Source organism: Micromesistius poutassou (assembly GCF_964030765.1).
Source record: "Micromesistius poutassou genome assembly, chromosome: 10".
Classification (NCBI taxonomy): domain Eukaryota; kingdom Metazoa; phylum Chordata; class Actinopteri; order Gadiformes; family Gadidae; genus Micromesistius; species Micromesistius poutassou.
Genome location: NC_140280.1, coordinates 3,924,089 through 3,940,253, shown reverse-complemented (window position 1 = coordinate 3,940,253; position 16,165 = coordinate 3,924,089). Strand labels below are relative to the sequence as shown.

The 16,165-nt window shown below is 47.8% G+C and overlaps 1 protein-coding gene across 1 annotated transcript; it reads right to left on the bottom strand.

Moving 5' to 3' along the window:
* Positions 1 to 3,086: 3,086 nt before the first annotated feature.
* Positions 3,087 to 15,555, bottom strand: glra4b (glycine receptor, alpha 4b; the record flags this gene model as incomplete). The annotated part of the gene is made up of 10 exons (XM_084473661.1): positions 15,440 to 15,555; positions 14,674 to 14,801; positions 13,382 to 13,449; positions 12,121 to 12,344; positions 10,091 to 10,173; positions 9,529 to 9,666; positions 8,923 to 9,137; positions 6,612 to 6,770; positions 4,380 to 4,475; positions 3,087 to 3,359 (listed from the first exon to the last, which is right to left on the bottom strand). Exons 1-10 carry the CDS (start codon positions 15,496 to 15,498, stop codon positions 3,087 to 3,089), a joined length of 1,443 nt encoding a protein of 480 aa, XP_084329787.1. The 5' UTR covers positions 15,499 to 15,555.
* Positions 15,556 to 16,165: the final 610 nt, after the last annotated feature.

Here is a 16,165-nt window from a genome sequence, read left to right as displayed (position 1 = left end):
ATTTTTAATTCTGTTATGTATTATGTGCAATGGCCCTTGGTCCTAAAGAAACAGAAGTCTTAAATGGATTTGGCAAAGGCTCTTTGAGGTGAGTCAATTAAAAAACTCAGCAAACAATGATGGTTTTTAATTAGTTATTTTGCAAAACATACTGCCTGCCTTTTCACAATGTCTGACTGTGGTGTAAATGGCCATATGAAAATTAAAAAAAATCAGTTACATGTTATTTATGAACTCTATTTATTAATGTATTATTTCAAAAAAATTAAACTCTGTCTTCCGAAAGTGCAGAGCACAGAAAATGCACCATTGTGTGGTAGAGAATCAAATACTGGTCCAATCCAAACACTGCTACCATTACTCTTCAACAACAATCTTATTATACGGCCTCTTAACCGCTCGGTCTGAGGTTTGTAATGGCTTTTAGCCAATGGCTTTTAGCCATTACAAACTAAAATATTTATTTTTATTTCATTTATTTTGCCAACACTTTTATAAAGCAACTTACAATAAGTGCATTCAACAATGAAGATACAACCCAACATTGCAAGAATCTGTGGACTGTACCCACTGGTAGGGGATCTATACATCATTCATTTAGGTGAACACTCCCACTTGTGATTTCACTAAAGGGTAGATTTCTAAATGGCTTGTAATAACTAATCAACATCACACCTGGTGGTGTATTAGGGGCCCCTTAACTTGAACTGACTAAGTAGGATTGGTTAGGGAGAGTCGGTTAGCTTGTGTTACTAGACCTCTTATCTCAACAGGTAAGAATAAAAGTCATGGATCATCTCTAATGAAACTTTAAAAACGTCTACACACACATGCACAACTGAAGCGGCTCCAGGTCATGCTTTTATCCATGAAGACCACTTCCATACAAGGCCATAGCAGAGAATGTCTAATATGAAGAGAACTGGCACTCTCTGGTGACTTCCTGTTTCTGAACTGGTTGTGATAACACATCTCTGTTCATGTGAGGGCGCTCACCGGTGAGTGCAGAATGAATGGGAGTCAACAGGGTTTCACCCTCAAATTCCAGTTTTCTCAGGGTGTCATTATTTGTCAAGTAATTTGAGAGTTGCATTCAAAAGGGGGGCTAAGATAATACACTCAGCTGAATATTGCATTTTTTAAGTTCACTTATCTGCTCTAAAAATCTGTTCAAAAGGACGAAGACGTCACTGCCAGAGGTCCTGCTTTACGGCAGGACCAGGACCAAGTTCTGAGTCACTTTGGCACTTCCGTATATATATATATATATATATATATACATATAATATAGAACAATTAACTGACGGAAAGTCCTCCTTAAGATAATGTTTCTGATTCTGCTTCAGCTTCAGATGCCATCAAGAGGGGTCTCTGGTCTTAATTAGTCGCAAGTCCGTCCCTGACCAATCAGCATCCATTAGCAGAATGCTAGCGTGCCGTGTACGGCCAACAACGGCCCAAACTGTAAAAAATCAATTAATTTGACTTTTGAACTATAATCTATATTGAACTTGCGGAATCTACAATAAAATCTGCTATATTTCAACGACAAGCAGGTGAAAGAGATACATTTAGCCGTCTAGCCCCATAGACCCCCATTCAATCTGCACTCATGCAATCACCCCCAGTGGAATTCTAATGGAACTGCAACCAAGTTTGATACAATGGGGCTCAATAGAGAGTGCCAAGGCTCTCCGTAGACATGGTGGGGGGAGGGGGTTGTACTTGGCTCACGCACGCACCAACAAATGTCAAACACGGCAAACACAAAGTAACAAGTCTCAACTAAATTAAGCATTGAGACTTTTTCAACCGCTGATTCTGTATACAGTTGGATTTAGGCTCAATTTATTTTTATCTCTACAAAAATGACCTGGCTATGGGCATGCTTCCATAAACTATTTTTCAGCTCCATCCCGGGGAACAAACATCAGACTGGACTGGACAGAACGTTTGCGTTTCACTCAGAGTCTCGTGAGGGACCGCTCTTCTGGATCCTTGTGTCAGTGTTTGAGTCTCCACGGTAACAAAACTCAACCTGGGAGTGTCATCCCTGGTGTGGTGGAGAGACAAGTACACTCCCGTTGGGGCAAACTTCTAGGGAACCAGATTTAGGTTCTGGTCCAGTCTCGCTTTTCGTTCATTGCCTCCAACCCAAAAATCAACGGTTCTGAATCTAAATGCACACACAGCAAAGGGGCTGATGGGAAACTGAACATAAAGGCCAGCTGAATGATAGTGTGATCACACAGGGGCAATCGCCAACATGCAACATCAACAATAAAAACCCAAAGTTTGCCAAAGTCCCACAGTGTCTGTAGAGGTCAAGCAGAGGAAAACCACCGCAGGTCCTCAGCTCAGGGCTCAGAGTGAATTATACTTCTGTGTCAAATAACCGCTGAAACAATGTCACCGGGGGGGTTACTAGGTGAGCATTTATGTTCTGCGTCGGGGAATCTGACCGGGGTCCACCAATTGTCACTAACTCAGCTACAGCCGGAGATCTTTATGATGTGAGGGCCTTGTACAAATGACCATAATAATATGAACGTCCTAAACTAGTCGGTTATAAAGGAACTGGAGAACGTAGCACGCCAGAAAGGGGTGGAGGCGGGGGTAAGTCCTTACAAAACATCCACCAGGTGGTCGTAACGTACGGCAAGAGGGTCTTCGGGGTCCACCAGGACCTAGCTTCCCGCGGCGGTTTAGCTCTCTGCGTGTAGTTACGGCGGCGTAGCTCTCAAGGCGTGGCTACGAAGGTGTAGCTACGATGGCGTAGCTCCCCGCGGCATATCTCCCTGTGGCGTAGCTCAAACGCAGCGTAGCTCCCGGTGGCGTATCTATGGCGTAGCTCAACCGCGGCGTAGCTCAACCGCGGCGTAGCTTCTCGCGGCGTAGCTCCCCGCAGTGTAGGGGCAGCCCAGTCTGGGGAGGCAGGTCGGCAGGTTGGGAAGCTACGCGGCGTAGCTCTCCGCGGCGCGGCTCTGCGCGGCGTAGCTACGACGGCTAGTCCACACTGAAGTATAAGTCCAGGTCCCGGTGTCTCTGGTCCCGGCGTCTCGGGGGTCCCTGGAGGGCGGGGGCTGTCAGTGCTTCAGCATCATGTCCTCGTGCCGCAGCACCTTGTAGGTGAGCCAGTACAGGACGTTGAACATGAGGAAGCTGAGCGGGAAGGCGGCGCGCGACACCGTGTCGATGCGCTTGGCCCGGTCCACGAAGCGCCGGCGGATCTCGTAGAACCCGAGCCCCGGCGGCAGGTCGGCGAAGACGGGCGTGGCATCCATCTCCGGCACGGCCGCCGTCGCCATGGAGAGGCCGAAGCTGTTGAAGAACAAGCCCTGCTGGGCCAGCTCCTCCTCCTGGGGGACAGACACCAGGGTCAGCTTCTACTGCTGTATGTCTAGGTAGACACTATGAGCTTCTACTGCTGTATGTCTAGGTAGACACTATGAGCTTCTACTGCTGTATGTCTAGGTAGACACTATGAGCTTCTACTGCTGTATGTCTAGGTAGACAGTATCAGCTTCTACTGCTGTATGTCTAGGTAGACACTATCAACGTCTACTGCTGTACGTCTAGGTGACAGCAACAGCTTCTACTGCTGTATGTCACTGTGAACCAGTGACACCATTAGCTTCTACTGCTGTATGTCATGTGAAGACACCAGATCAGCTTCTATTGCTGTATGTCACGGTAAACCAGTGAAGACACCAGGGTCAGCTTCTACCGCTGTATGTCTCTGAGCGCTACCGCCAAAAGATGGCCCAGGAGACCGAGGGCAGAGCCCAGCCTGGCCAATCGAGCACTGATCCACACCATCAGCTTCTACTGCTGTATGTCACGGTGAACCAGTGACACCATCAGCTTCTACCACTGTATGTCACGATGAACCAGTGAAGACACCAGGGTCAGCTTCTACTGCTGTACATCTAGGTGAACACCATCAGCTTCTACTGCCGTATGTCTCGGTGAACACCAGGGTCAGCTTCTACTGCTGAACGTCTCGGTGAACCAGTGACACCATCAGCGTCTACTGCTATATGTCTAGGTGAACACCATCAGCCTCTACCACTGTATGTCAGGGTGAACCAGTGTGTTCGATATCAAAATAAAAGCCCTCATATTATCGAAGGGTGATACATGAATACAGCGCATCAATCAGTCAGGGCTGGTGTGTTACTTAAATACTAAAAATACTTAAATAATGAAATACTTAAAATATACCAAATTTGTATGCTGAATGATGAATGAATCACAATGTGGTTTATGTATTATTCAAATGTCATAAGACGGCAAGTGGAGCATCAAGCCCCACTCGCACCCCCCCCTCCCACTCTGTGTTAGGGTGGGGTTACCCCGCCCCTGGGAGGTGTACGTACCCGGGCACACACGCTGCAGGGCTGGGCCAGGGTGCCTTGAGAGGCACTGCTGCTGACCCGGTTGGTGGCCTTCCCCTTCACGTCCACACTGCCCTGCTGGGGGAGCAGAACACCACCCGATCACTACAGGACACCATCACTACAGAACACCACCTGGTCACTACAGAACACCACCCGATCACTACAGGACACCATCACTACAGAACACCACCTGTATCACTACAGAACACCACCCGATCACTACAGGACACCATCACTACAGAACACCACCTGTATCACTACAGGACACCATCACTACAGAACACCATCACTACAGAACACCACCCGATCACTACAGGACACCATCACTACAGAACACCACCCGATCACTACAGAACACCACCTGATCACTACAGGACACCATCACTGCAGAACACCACCCGATCACTACAGAACACCAACCGTATCACTACAGAACACCACCTGTATCACTACAGGACACCACCTGATCACTACAGAACACCACCCGATCACTACAGAACACCACCTGTATCACTACAGAACACCACCTGATCACTACAGAACACCACCTGATCACTACAGAACACCACCTGATCACTACAGAACACCACCTGATCACTACAGAACACCATCACTGCAGAACACCACCCGATCACTACAGAGACACCAACCGTATCACTACAGAACACCACCCGATCACTACAGAACACCACCTGATCACTACAGAACACCACCTGATCACTACAGAACACCATCACTGCAGAACACCACCCGATCACTACAGGACACCACCTGATCACTACAGGACACCATCACTACAGAACACCAACCGTATCACTACAGAACACCATCACTACAGAACACCAACCGTATCACTACAGAACACCACCCGATCACTACAGAACACCACCCGATCACTACAGAACACCACCCGATCACTACAGGACACCAACCGTATCACTACAGAACACCATCACTACAGAACACCACCTGGTCACTACAGAACACCACCCGATCACTACAGGACACCACCCGATCACTACAGAGACACCAACCGTATCACTACAGAACACCACCCGATCACTACAGAACACCACCTGTATCACTACAGAACACCACCTGATCACTACAGAACACCATCACTGCAGAACACCACCCGATCACTACAGGACACCACCTGATCACTACAGGACACCATCACTACAGAACACCAACCGTATCACTACAGAACACCATCACTACAGAACACCAACCGTATCACTACAGAACACCACCCGATCACTACAGAACACCACCCGATCACTACAGAACACCACCCGATCACTACAGGACACCAACCGTATCACTACAGAACACCATCACTACAGAACACCACCTGGTCACTACAGAACACCACCCGGTCACTACAGAACACCACCTGGTCACTACAGAACACCACCTGGTCACTACAGAACACCACCTGGTCACTACAGGACACCACCCGATCACTACAGAGACACCAACCGTATCACTACAGAACACCACCTGGTCACTACAGAACACCACCCGATCACTACAGAGACACCACCTATATCATTGTATGCATAAATACTGTAAGTATCAAGCCAGAAGCCACACATTAAATACATATGGTAAGTATTAAATACATACCGTAAGCATTTAATACATACTGTATGTATTACACCACACATTAATACATACTGTAATTATTAAATCACACATTAATACATACTGTAAGTACTAAATACACACTGTAAGTATTAAACCACACATTAGTAAATACTCTAAGAGCACACTCTTAAAGCATATAAATAACCCATGGCCCGGTGGCTTTGAAATCTTTTATATTTCATACATATTTCATAATTTCCTATTAGATAACCATTTCTCTATTCATGTAAAACAAAACTCAGAATCCAGAAACACAAAGAAATATATAAAAATTTTCAAAATTATGTTGATATATGCTGTCAACACATAATTTGAATACAAGTCAGTATCCACCCCTGGAGCTGCTTGAGTGAACTTCATACATTCATACAGCATACATTCATACATTATGCATTCATACATCTTCCACCACAACAACAACAACAACAACAACAGAAGCCCACTGCTCATCCCTTCATCGCTCTGACGCGATGTTCACCCCATTCACTCACTCCGGGGCGAGGGCTCAGGGGGGTGAGCAGAGGGGCAGTGGGAGGGGGGGGTGGCGGGGGGCTAACTCACGCTCTGTCGCTGCTGCTCCCTGGCCCTCCTCTTCCTCAGACGGAAGAACTCCTTGTGTTGCCGGGAGACGAAGTTGACGGCGGCGTACTCCAGCAGCGCGGCAAACACGAACAGCAGACACACGGCCATCCAGATGTCGATGGCCTTCACGTAGGACACCTGCGTAGGTCACATGGAGAACCTTTGTCACGTAGGACACCTGCACAGGTCACATGGGGATCATTCGTCACGTAGGACACCTGTGGTAACATGGAGAACCTTTATCACGTAGGACACCTGTGGTAACATGGAGAACCTTTATCACGTAGGACACCTGTGGTCACAAGGGAAAGGGTAACTCAGCTTAAGGTTTCATCATGTAGGACACCTGGGTAGGTCACAGGAGCAGGTAACTCAGGAGATCCTTGACATAGGTCAACTGATGCAGGTTTCATAGGAAACCTGCACCCAGGTAACTCCTACCGATGTCAGGGCCGCAGAGTCGCCCACCAGCTTCCGCAAAAAACTCAAGACTCACTGGTTCAGAGTTCACCTAGACTCTGCATAGCCTCCCCCCTTACCCCCAGACACACCTCACACACACTTATTGTATTTTGTACATCCTGGCACTTAAAATAGTACTAGTAATAGTAATAGTAGCATTTGTAGCCTCTTATCCTAGCTATCTTTGTTGTATACAGGGAATGGGTTAACCTAGTGATTGTTAGTGCTTGGCACTTGGTTCTATGAACATCCTTACTGTACCGACAGAAATATATTGTTTCTCTTTCTTCTGACAAATGGACTTATTGTAAGTCGCTTTGGATAAAAGCGTCTGCTAAATGCCCTAAATCCGACCTAACTCAGCAGAAGCTTCCATCCAAGCTGACTCACAGGGAGGTCAGAGATGTATACACAGAGAGGACAGCACCGGTCTTGAAGCGAACAGGTGCAGACGTCTCTCCTGCTTCACTAAATCCTCTGTTCGCACCGTCCTGAGTCAGAGTGACCTCTTGGAACGATTCTGCCGAAGAGAATTTGGCACGGCAGGTCTGCCACTCATGTAAACAATGGCTACACAGCAGTTTGTGATGTTCTTGAAGGGCTATGGTTCTGTGTCCACAGACAAAACATTTATTCCACATGACCATAGCACCATAACCATAGGTAGGGGTTAGACAGTACAGAGACAGGTCATTACGGAGCAGGTAGGGGTTAGACAGTACAGAGACAGGTCATTACAGAGCAAGTAGGGGTTAGACAGTACAGAGACAGGTCATTACGGAGCAGGTAAGGGTTAGACAGTACACAGACAGGTGCAGGTAGGGGGTTAAGGCTTCTAGTTCACCCACAGGGAGACTGCAGGCATTGGGGTTTGATCCTACAACCTTTCCTCTGGGGGCCAAACACTCTAACCACTACACCACCTTGCCCTCCTGAAAAGTGTTGTCTGGAAGTTTCCAAACCTAAATGTTTTATAGCGGCCGCCACCGTGGAGCAAAATGTGTGTGAAATATTCAGGATGTCAGCAGAGAACTGTTTTATCTTTACCACCTGATGTCGAGTTCAGTCCCCCAAGAGAAAAGACACGCCTTGTGGTTTAGTCTCAGGTCAGTGGAGTCCGGACCACTCAGCTGAGAGGCTTCAAGTGGGAGACAGCAAAGTCATCGGTAAATTAACCAGAATAAATGAAATGTATTTCAGAAATGAACACTTGGCTTCTAAGCTGACATCAGGCCGACATACGACGGGGCGATGGCTTGTAAACCGCTGTATTTTAGACAGCACCATGAAGAGAACACATGGAATGAAACCTCTAAACCACGAACCTCAGCTCTTGGGCCTGGTTGGTTTGTAGTAAGCCTCTCATGATCCAGACTAAAGGATAAAGGTGATGTTGTTCTAGCATCCCTCTCCCCTCACTGGAGAGCTGGGAGAAGATGTGTTGGAAATCAACCGACCAACCAATCAACACACCAGCCAACCAGTTAACCAAACAGTTAACCCACCGATTAACCAACCAGTTAACCCCCACGTCAACCCACCGGTTAACCCACCAGTTAACCAACCAGTTAACCTACACGTCAACCCACCAGTTAACCCACCAGTTAACCCACCAGTTAACCAAACAGTTAACCCACCAGTTAACCAAACAGTTAACCCACCAGTTAACCCACCAGTTAACCAAACAGTTAACCCACCAGTTAACCCACCAGTTAACCAAACAGTTAACCCACCAGTTAACCAAACGGTTAACCAAACAGTTAACCTCCACGTCAACCCACCGGTCAACCCACCGGTTAACCCACCAGTTACCCCCCCTGGGCCCTACCTTGGGCAGGGATGCGCGGGAGCCGGAGCTCTGGGTGGTCATGGTGAGCACGGTGGTGATGCCCAGCCCGACCCGGGCGGGCGCCGCGTCCATGTTGATCCAGAAGGACACCCAGGACAGGATGACGGTGAGCAGCGAGGGGATGTACATCTGGATCAGGTAGTAGCCCATCTGCCGCTCCAGGTAGAACTTCACCTCGATGCAGGTGAACATACCTGGGCACAGGTGACCCCCAGGTGGTCAGGGAGAGAGATGGGTTGTGCTGGGAGTGCTGGACGGGCAGGTGAGCCTACCTGTTTTGTAGTTCTATGTTGAGGACAGGTGAGGCGTACCTGTGTTGTAGTGCATTGTGGGAGGACAGGTGAGGCTACCTGTGTTGTAGTGCATTGTGGGAGGACAGGTGAGGCTACCTGTGTTGTAGTGCATTGTGGGAGGACAGGTGAGGCGTACCTGTGTTGTAGTGCATTGTGGGAGGACAGGTGAGGCTACCTGTGTTGTAGTGCATTGTGGGAGGACAGGTGAGCCTACCTGTGTTGTAGTGCATTGTGGGAGGACAGGTGAGGCTACCTGTGTTGTAGTGCATTGTGGGAGGACAGGTGAGCCTACCTGTGTTGTAGTGCTTGGTGCAGTAGCCATGTCCCTTCTCCTCCTTCAACACAAACTGAGGGAGCATGAGGTCATCTGCCACCTGCACCGGTCCGATGTCCAGCCAGTCAAAGACCAGGTCGTTCATGGTGTAGCCGACTGAGTGGGGGAGAGAAGTGCTGTCAACACTGCTGACAGAGTGTGAGCTAGCCGGAGAGTGAGCTAAAAAGAGTGCGATCTAGATAGAGTGAGCTAAGAACCAATTGTGTTAAAATATGTAAGAGGCCAGCAGCTATGTGAACTGTTTTACATTTTCTGACCTGATGGCTGATTCAAGTGTGAAATGGACTGCGAGTGAGCTAAACAGAGAAGGAACTAAACAGAGAGGGAACAGAGTGAACCAAACAGAGTGAGCTATACTGAGAGTGAACTAAACAGAGAGGGAACAGAGTGAGCTGAACCCAGAGTGAGCTGAACCCAGAGTTAGATGAACCCAGAGTGAGCTGGACAGAGCGTGAGCTGAACCCAGAGTGAGCTGAACCCAGAGTGAGCTGAACCCAGAGTGAGCTGGACAGTGACTCACAGCTCTCCAGCTGCATGGTGCAGATCTGGCTGTCCATGGGGAAGTTCTTCAGATCCATGGGACACGAGAGGATGAGCGTGAGCCTGGAGATCAGACGGTACAAACCCCCAGTAGACAGCGTTACCACGCAGAACACGACTGTACTGTGTTATACAACACTAAACTATACACACTGTACTATACAGCACGTACAGTGCCTTAGAGGGCTGATGGCCACCTTTACGCCATTACAAGCCGTTTGAAAATCTGCCATTTCCTGTGTTTTAGTGACATCACAAGTGGGGAGGAGTGTCCACCTAGATGTATGATGGATAGATAAGCAACATTTGCTACAGTCCACTGAGTCCACTGGTAGATTCAGCATACATCTAGGTGGAAACCCACTTGTGATGTCACTCAAACACAGGAAAAGGTACATTTTCAAATGGCTTGTAATGACTAATCACACTCACACCTGATGGCATAATATAATAATATCACGCCTTTAAAACGCCATGCACAGATGCAATGTATGGTTACAACACAATATATGACATACAATGCAATGTGATACCAGTACAATGCGATGAAAATCAGAAAGTCAGAATCTCATTACGATTGGTACGATTAAATGGTGACTTGTGCGTACTTGATGTTGCTTAGCGACAGATAACCCAACGTTGAGTCATTCATTTCCCAGATCGCAATTGAATCACAGACCGAATCGGTTTAGAGTCATTTACATCAGGGAATAGTTGTATTAGTTACATTTAATTAACTTCTCCCATCACTGACTCAGCCTCGTTAATAGTGAGCATCCTTCCTGTACAATGAACTGCCAACAGAGAGTCGTGAAACAGCATCACAGACCACTTAATCCAAGACCACCGCCCAAACACAGTTATCTTATTAGGCAACAAACCTTAACGAGATAATTCAGAGAAGTCTTCAATAAAACGGCTTCACAAAATACTACATTTTTGTTAAAAATTCTCTCTTGTGTATTATATATTAGTATTATCATTTATTATCATCATCTACTATGTATATATTAGTATGTATATCTAGTCTAGTATGTATATACTATGTATATATTAGTGTGTGTATACGAGTATGTATGCAGTATTTTTATATCAGTAAGTGCTACTATGTATATATTAGGGTGTGTATATATGAGTATATACTGTATGTAGTATTTTGTATATATGAGTAAGTGGTACTAGTGGCCTACATTATGATCAGTTCGGAAGGACATGATGACACATATCTGTGTTTTCCTCAAGCGGTTCTGCATTGTACCACACACACACACACACACACACACACACACACACACACACACACACACACACACACACACACACACACACACACACACACACACACACACACACACACACACACACACACACACACACACACACACACGATGCCACCCCCACCCTGAGCTGTCAAGACGTTCTCCTCACCCCTAAGTGGGTCAGCGGTCCTGGAGCCTCTAAATGTTGCTCAGTTGTGGCTTTCTGTCCGTAAACTGATCTTCATGTTGTGGGGTTTGTGCTGAGAATGCTGACAGATCTGTTTTAAGACTGTTAATGGAGAACTTGTTCCCCCTGCGAGCAGACTGCAGCTTCTGTGTCACTCTATGTTGAAGTTCACCATGATGTAATACTTGAAAAAGCTCTGGGCTCTGGCGGAAATTCTTGTTTTGGAGAAAACTTGGTTTACAACCGATTCTGTATGAGCCAATTCATCAAAATGTATTTAATTAAGCGGTAGAGATGAGGTGAGTCGGTGCTGATGAGGTGATGAGGGCCTGATGAGGTGGTGAGTCGGTGGTGAAGTGGGGGTGAGTCGGTGCTGATGAGGGGTCGAGGGGCTGATGAGGGGGTGAGTCGGTGCTTATGAGGTGATGAAACTGGTGAGTCAGTGATGATGGTGAGGGCCTGATGAAGTGGTGAGTGATGAGGGGGTGAGTCGGTGCTGATGAGGAGGTGATGATGATGGGGTGAGGGCCTGACGAAGTGGTGAGCGTTGAGGGGGGGGGTCACCTGATGCTGTAGAGGACGTTCCCGTTCTGGAAGATCCTCAGCAGCTTGTTGTCGGTGGTGACCTCGTGGAAGCTGGCGCCCTTCTCGTTGGCGAAGAACAGGTCGGGCTTCCAGATGGAGTCCAGCATGGAGGGGTCCAGGTCCAGGGAGTCGTCGGGGTACTCCTTGTAGGCCAGCCGCGGGTCGTTCCACTGTTGTCGTAGAAACACGTTGAGCCGGTAGTCCTGCGTTGGGAAGACTTATGAGAATTATATTGAAATACATATGTCTATATACACACAATACAATACAGTATACAAAGCACTATTCTACACAATACACTACTCTAAACAATGTTAATACACCGTATTCTATACAAACCAGTACACTAATGGTAAATGGACTTTCATTTATTTTCAAACCAGTGGCTTTGCAATTTTGCCTGACATTCACCCATTCATGCACACATTCACACACCGACAGCGCAGTCAACCACACAAGGCGAGCGCCAGCTTGTCAGGAGCAGTCAGGGTGAAGGGTCTTGCTCAGGGACACCTCGACGCTAGGAGGAGCCGGGGATTTAACTAGCAACCGTCCGGTTACCAGCCAGCCCGCTCTACCTCCTGAGCCACACGCCGCCCCACCACACACTACTCTATACAATGCAGTACCCTTCACACAAACGTACAGTACACTTTAAGTATATCATTCAATGAAGGTCTAAGGTTAAAGGCTGTTCTAAAATGTCTATCAAATTGTCCTCGTAGTGTTTAGATAACCCTGTCCCATCTTGGTTTTAACACAAACCACGAAGTGACATCAGTGACTGGTGGCTGATGTAGTGACTAAACATTTCACGCTTCAAATTAGGGTTCAGTCTGGAGTTCTCTTAACTGTTCACGCAGTCAAACCAGACTTTAACTGACAACCAAAACAAAGAACACTCCGTGCTGCTGAACGCAAAATGTTTGCGTGGACTAAAACGGCCCGGAAATAAATGATTCATACAACTCTTCAAGAGCACTGTACGGGTTTATGTTAAGCCCCCGACTGAGTCTGTGTGTTCTGTGTAGCTCCGTAACACCAGAGACCCTCGCCCACATTGTCGGATCAAATTCAGGATTTTTACTTTAGTATTTTAAATCCGACAGAAAGACTTCCCCTCGCACAGGACCTGAATGCCACACTCATAAAGTGAGTTATGATGAGTTATCGCTCGGCGCTCACGCCTCGCTGATCGGCCGTCACCGGGGGGGGGGGCGGGGACGTGGAGACGTCTCACCATGGTGGTCTCCGTGATGGAGCCGAAGCTGTTGATGAAGATGTTACACGTCACATTCACCGGGGGGCCTGCCAGGAAGAACATTAGGTGTCGATGAGTCGTCACATCATCATCATCACCACCACCACCACCACCACCACCACACACACACACACACACACACACACACACACACACGTACCCACGTACCCACCCACCCAACCACCCACGTACCCACCCACGTACCCACCCACCCATGTACACAAACACACACACACACACACACACACACACAAACGTGTACACACACACACACACACACACACACACACACACAGTTTAGCAGAGGTAAACAGCCTAAAACGGTCTGTTGTGATTTCCAGCACATCTGTGGATCCAGCAGAGTTAAATATTTCAGAAAGCGCCTCCATGACTTATTGAAGCTCCTTTAGGTACATTAGGGTATATATAGATAATCAGGAGGGCTTCATTCCTGCTCCGGCGTTGGGAAGTGGGCCAGGTATGAAATATTCATGTTCCTCCAGCCCAGTGAGGAGGAAGAGGAGGACGAGGAGGAGGAGGAGGAGGACAAGGAGGAAGAGGAGGATGAGGAGGACGACGAGGAAGAGGAAGAGGAGGAGGAAGAGGAGGAGGAAGTGGAGGAGGAGGAGGAGGAGGAAGAGGACGAGGAGGAGGAAGAGGAGGATGAGGAGGACGAGGAAGAGGAAGAGGAGGAGGAGGAGGAAGAGGCGAGAGAGAGGAAGTGATGAGAGAGAGAGGAGGAAGAGGAGGAGGAAGTGGAGGAGGACGAGGAGGAGGAGGAAGAAGAGGAGGAAGAGGAGGACGAGGAGGAAGAGAAGGACGAGGAGGAAGAGGAGGAGGAAGACGAGGACGAGGAGGAGGAGGAGGAGGAGGCAGTGTGTCAGGACTGAAGCGGAGGAACCATGTGAAGTGAACCGGGTCTCGGGGATAGCGGCGCAGAGGGGACTTTAGAGCGTCTATAAATACAATAACCTGTGGCTACGCTCTTCAATGAGCAGTAGCTTGATTAACCCCACAGACTGGAGGACTGGAGGCAGCTCTCTGGAGCTCAGCGCCCAGATGAGAGGGATTAGTGCTCCCCCACTGGAGCCGCTCTCCGCTCCACACCTGGTGAGCAGAGGGAGCGGATCAGGAGGGAGGGAAGAGGTTCAGGTGGGAGGGAGCGGTTCTTTCAGGTTCTTTAAGGAGGGAGCGGTTCCTCTAGAAGGGAGCGGTTCCTCCAGGAGGGAGCGGTTCTCTCTAGTGTGGTACCATCGTGTCGTCGTGGTTACCTTTGAAGTTGGGTCTGATGCGGGCGTCGTAGCCAGACGTCCGGCCCATCAGCTTGTCCAGGAAGTCTGACGGAGACGGAGGCTTGGGGGTCCGGGCCGGGAACTTCAACTCCTTACACACCCCCGACCTGAGAGAGAGAGAGAGAGAGAGAGAGAGAGAGAGAGAGAGAGAGAGAGAGAGAGAGATTTATAACTGGACCGACCCCGGAGACAGAGAGATAAACAACCTAACTGAACTAAGACCACCGGGCTGAACAACAGATAAACAGATGAACAGAACAACAGAACAGAACAACACATGCAATTAACTGATCTCACCGCTCATTAGCCACAGCGATTAATCAACCGCTGCTTAACCCAGTGGAATGAGAAAAGTGAAATTGTATTGTATAAATTATAGTAGGAAACACTTTTTGTATTTACAATTAGGCCTACTTAAATTTTAATTATTGTTAATATCGAGTTAAAGGGAGTAATGTGATATGGATGCATTTTTTTTTTTTTTAATGATCATTTGTGAAATATACGATTTCAAAGTAAAGTAACGCAATAGGTTTATATCAAGACAAACCGTTTGGAAAACGATAATTTATCGCCAGAATATCTGAGAAAAATGCGATTTCTAAAGCAAAGCCTGTTGACACACAAAAACAATAAATAACACTAATAAACTTCAAACTGACCATACACCCAAAACGAACCTATAAAAGAAAAAAAAACATAAGAATGTTGAATAAAATATAATAAACCCCAGTTGGGTTCTGACCTGCCCTCCAGCAGCACCAGGCAGCAGAGGAACAGCGCGACGCGGGTGTTGGAACGCATCGTGACCGAGCATCGCTCCTCACATCCAGAGCGGGGAGCGGGGGGTCTGACCCGTCGGACCCGGGTCTCCTCTCCGCCGATCCGGTCTCACTCCACTTCGGGACCCTTTCGAACCCGGGTCTCCTCTCCTCGGATCCGGTGTCACTGCAGGTGTGAATCCGGATTGCCGCTGCAGCGGATTGCCCTTGCCCTATCCCGGGGACTTTATGAGCGTATGTGGGCTTGTGTGAGTTGAAGCTCGATGTCTCTTTCCGCTCCAGGAGTTTCTCTGCGCTCATCTGCAGAGACAGCTCCGTGTGTTGTTTTTTTCTACTTCAAGTCATGTGACTCCAAGATGTTTTATGTCCACATTAACTTTTAATGGAAGCTTCCTTGATTTAAAACTGTGTTAATTTCTCAAAGTAGCCTAACACTGAATGAAATGATGGATTCAAATGTTGATGCCTACTTTCACAGACACTTGTGTAGGCTGTGTGAATATAGTGTGAATATGGCCTTGTACAATTAAAATGTGTGAATTAAATAAAGATTCACACGTTACATTTCTCTATAAAAGGCAGCAACAACCTTTCCTCTAGTCTAAGGTAACTTCTAAAGGACCAGTCGGTGTTTGACAAACACCTGAACGAGATCCGTCTCCACGGTGACTTGGATCAAATCGTGTCAC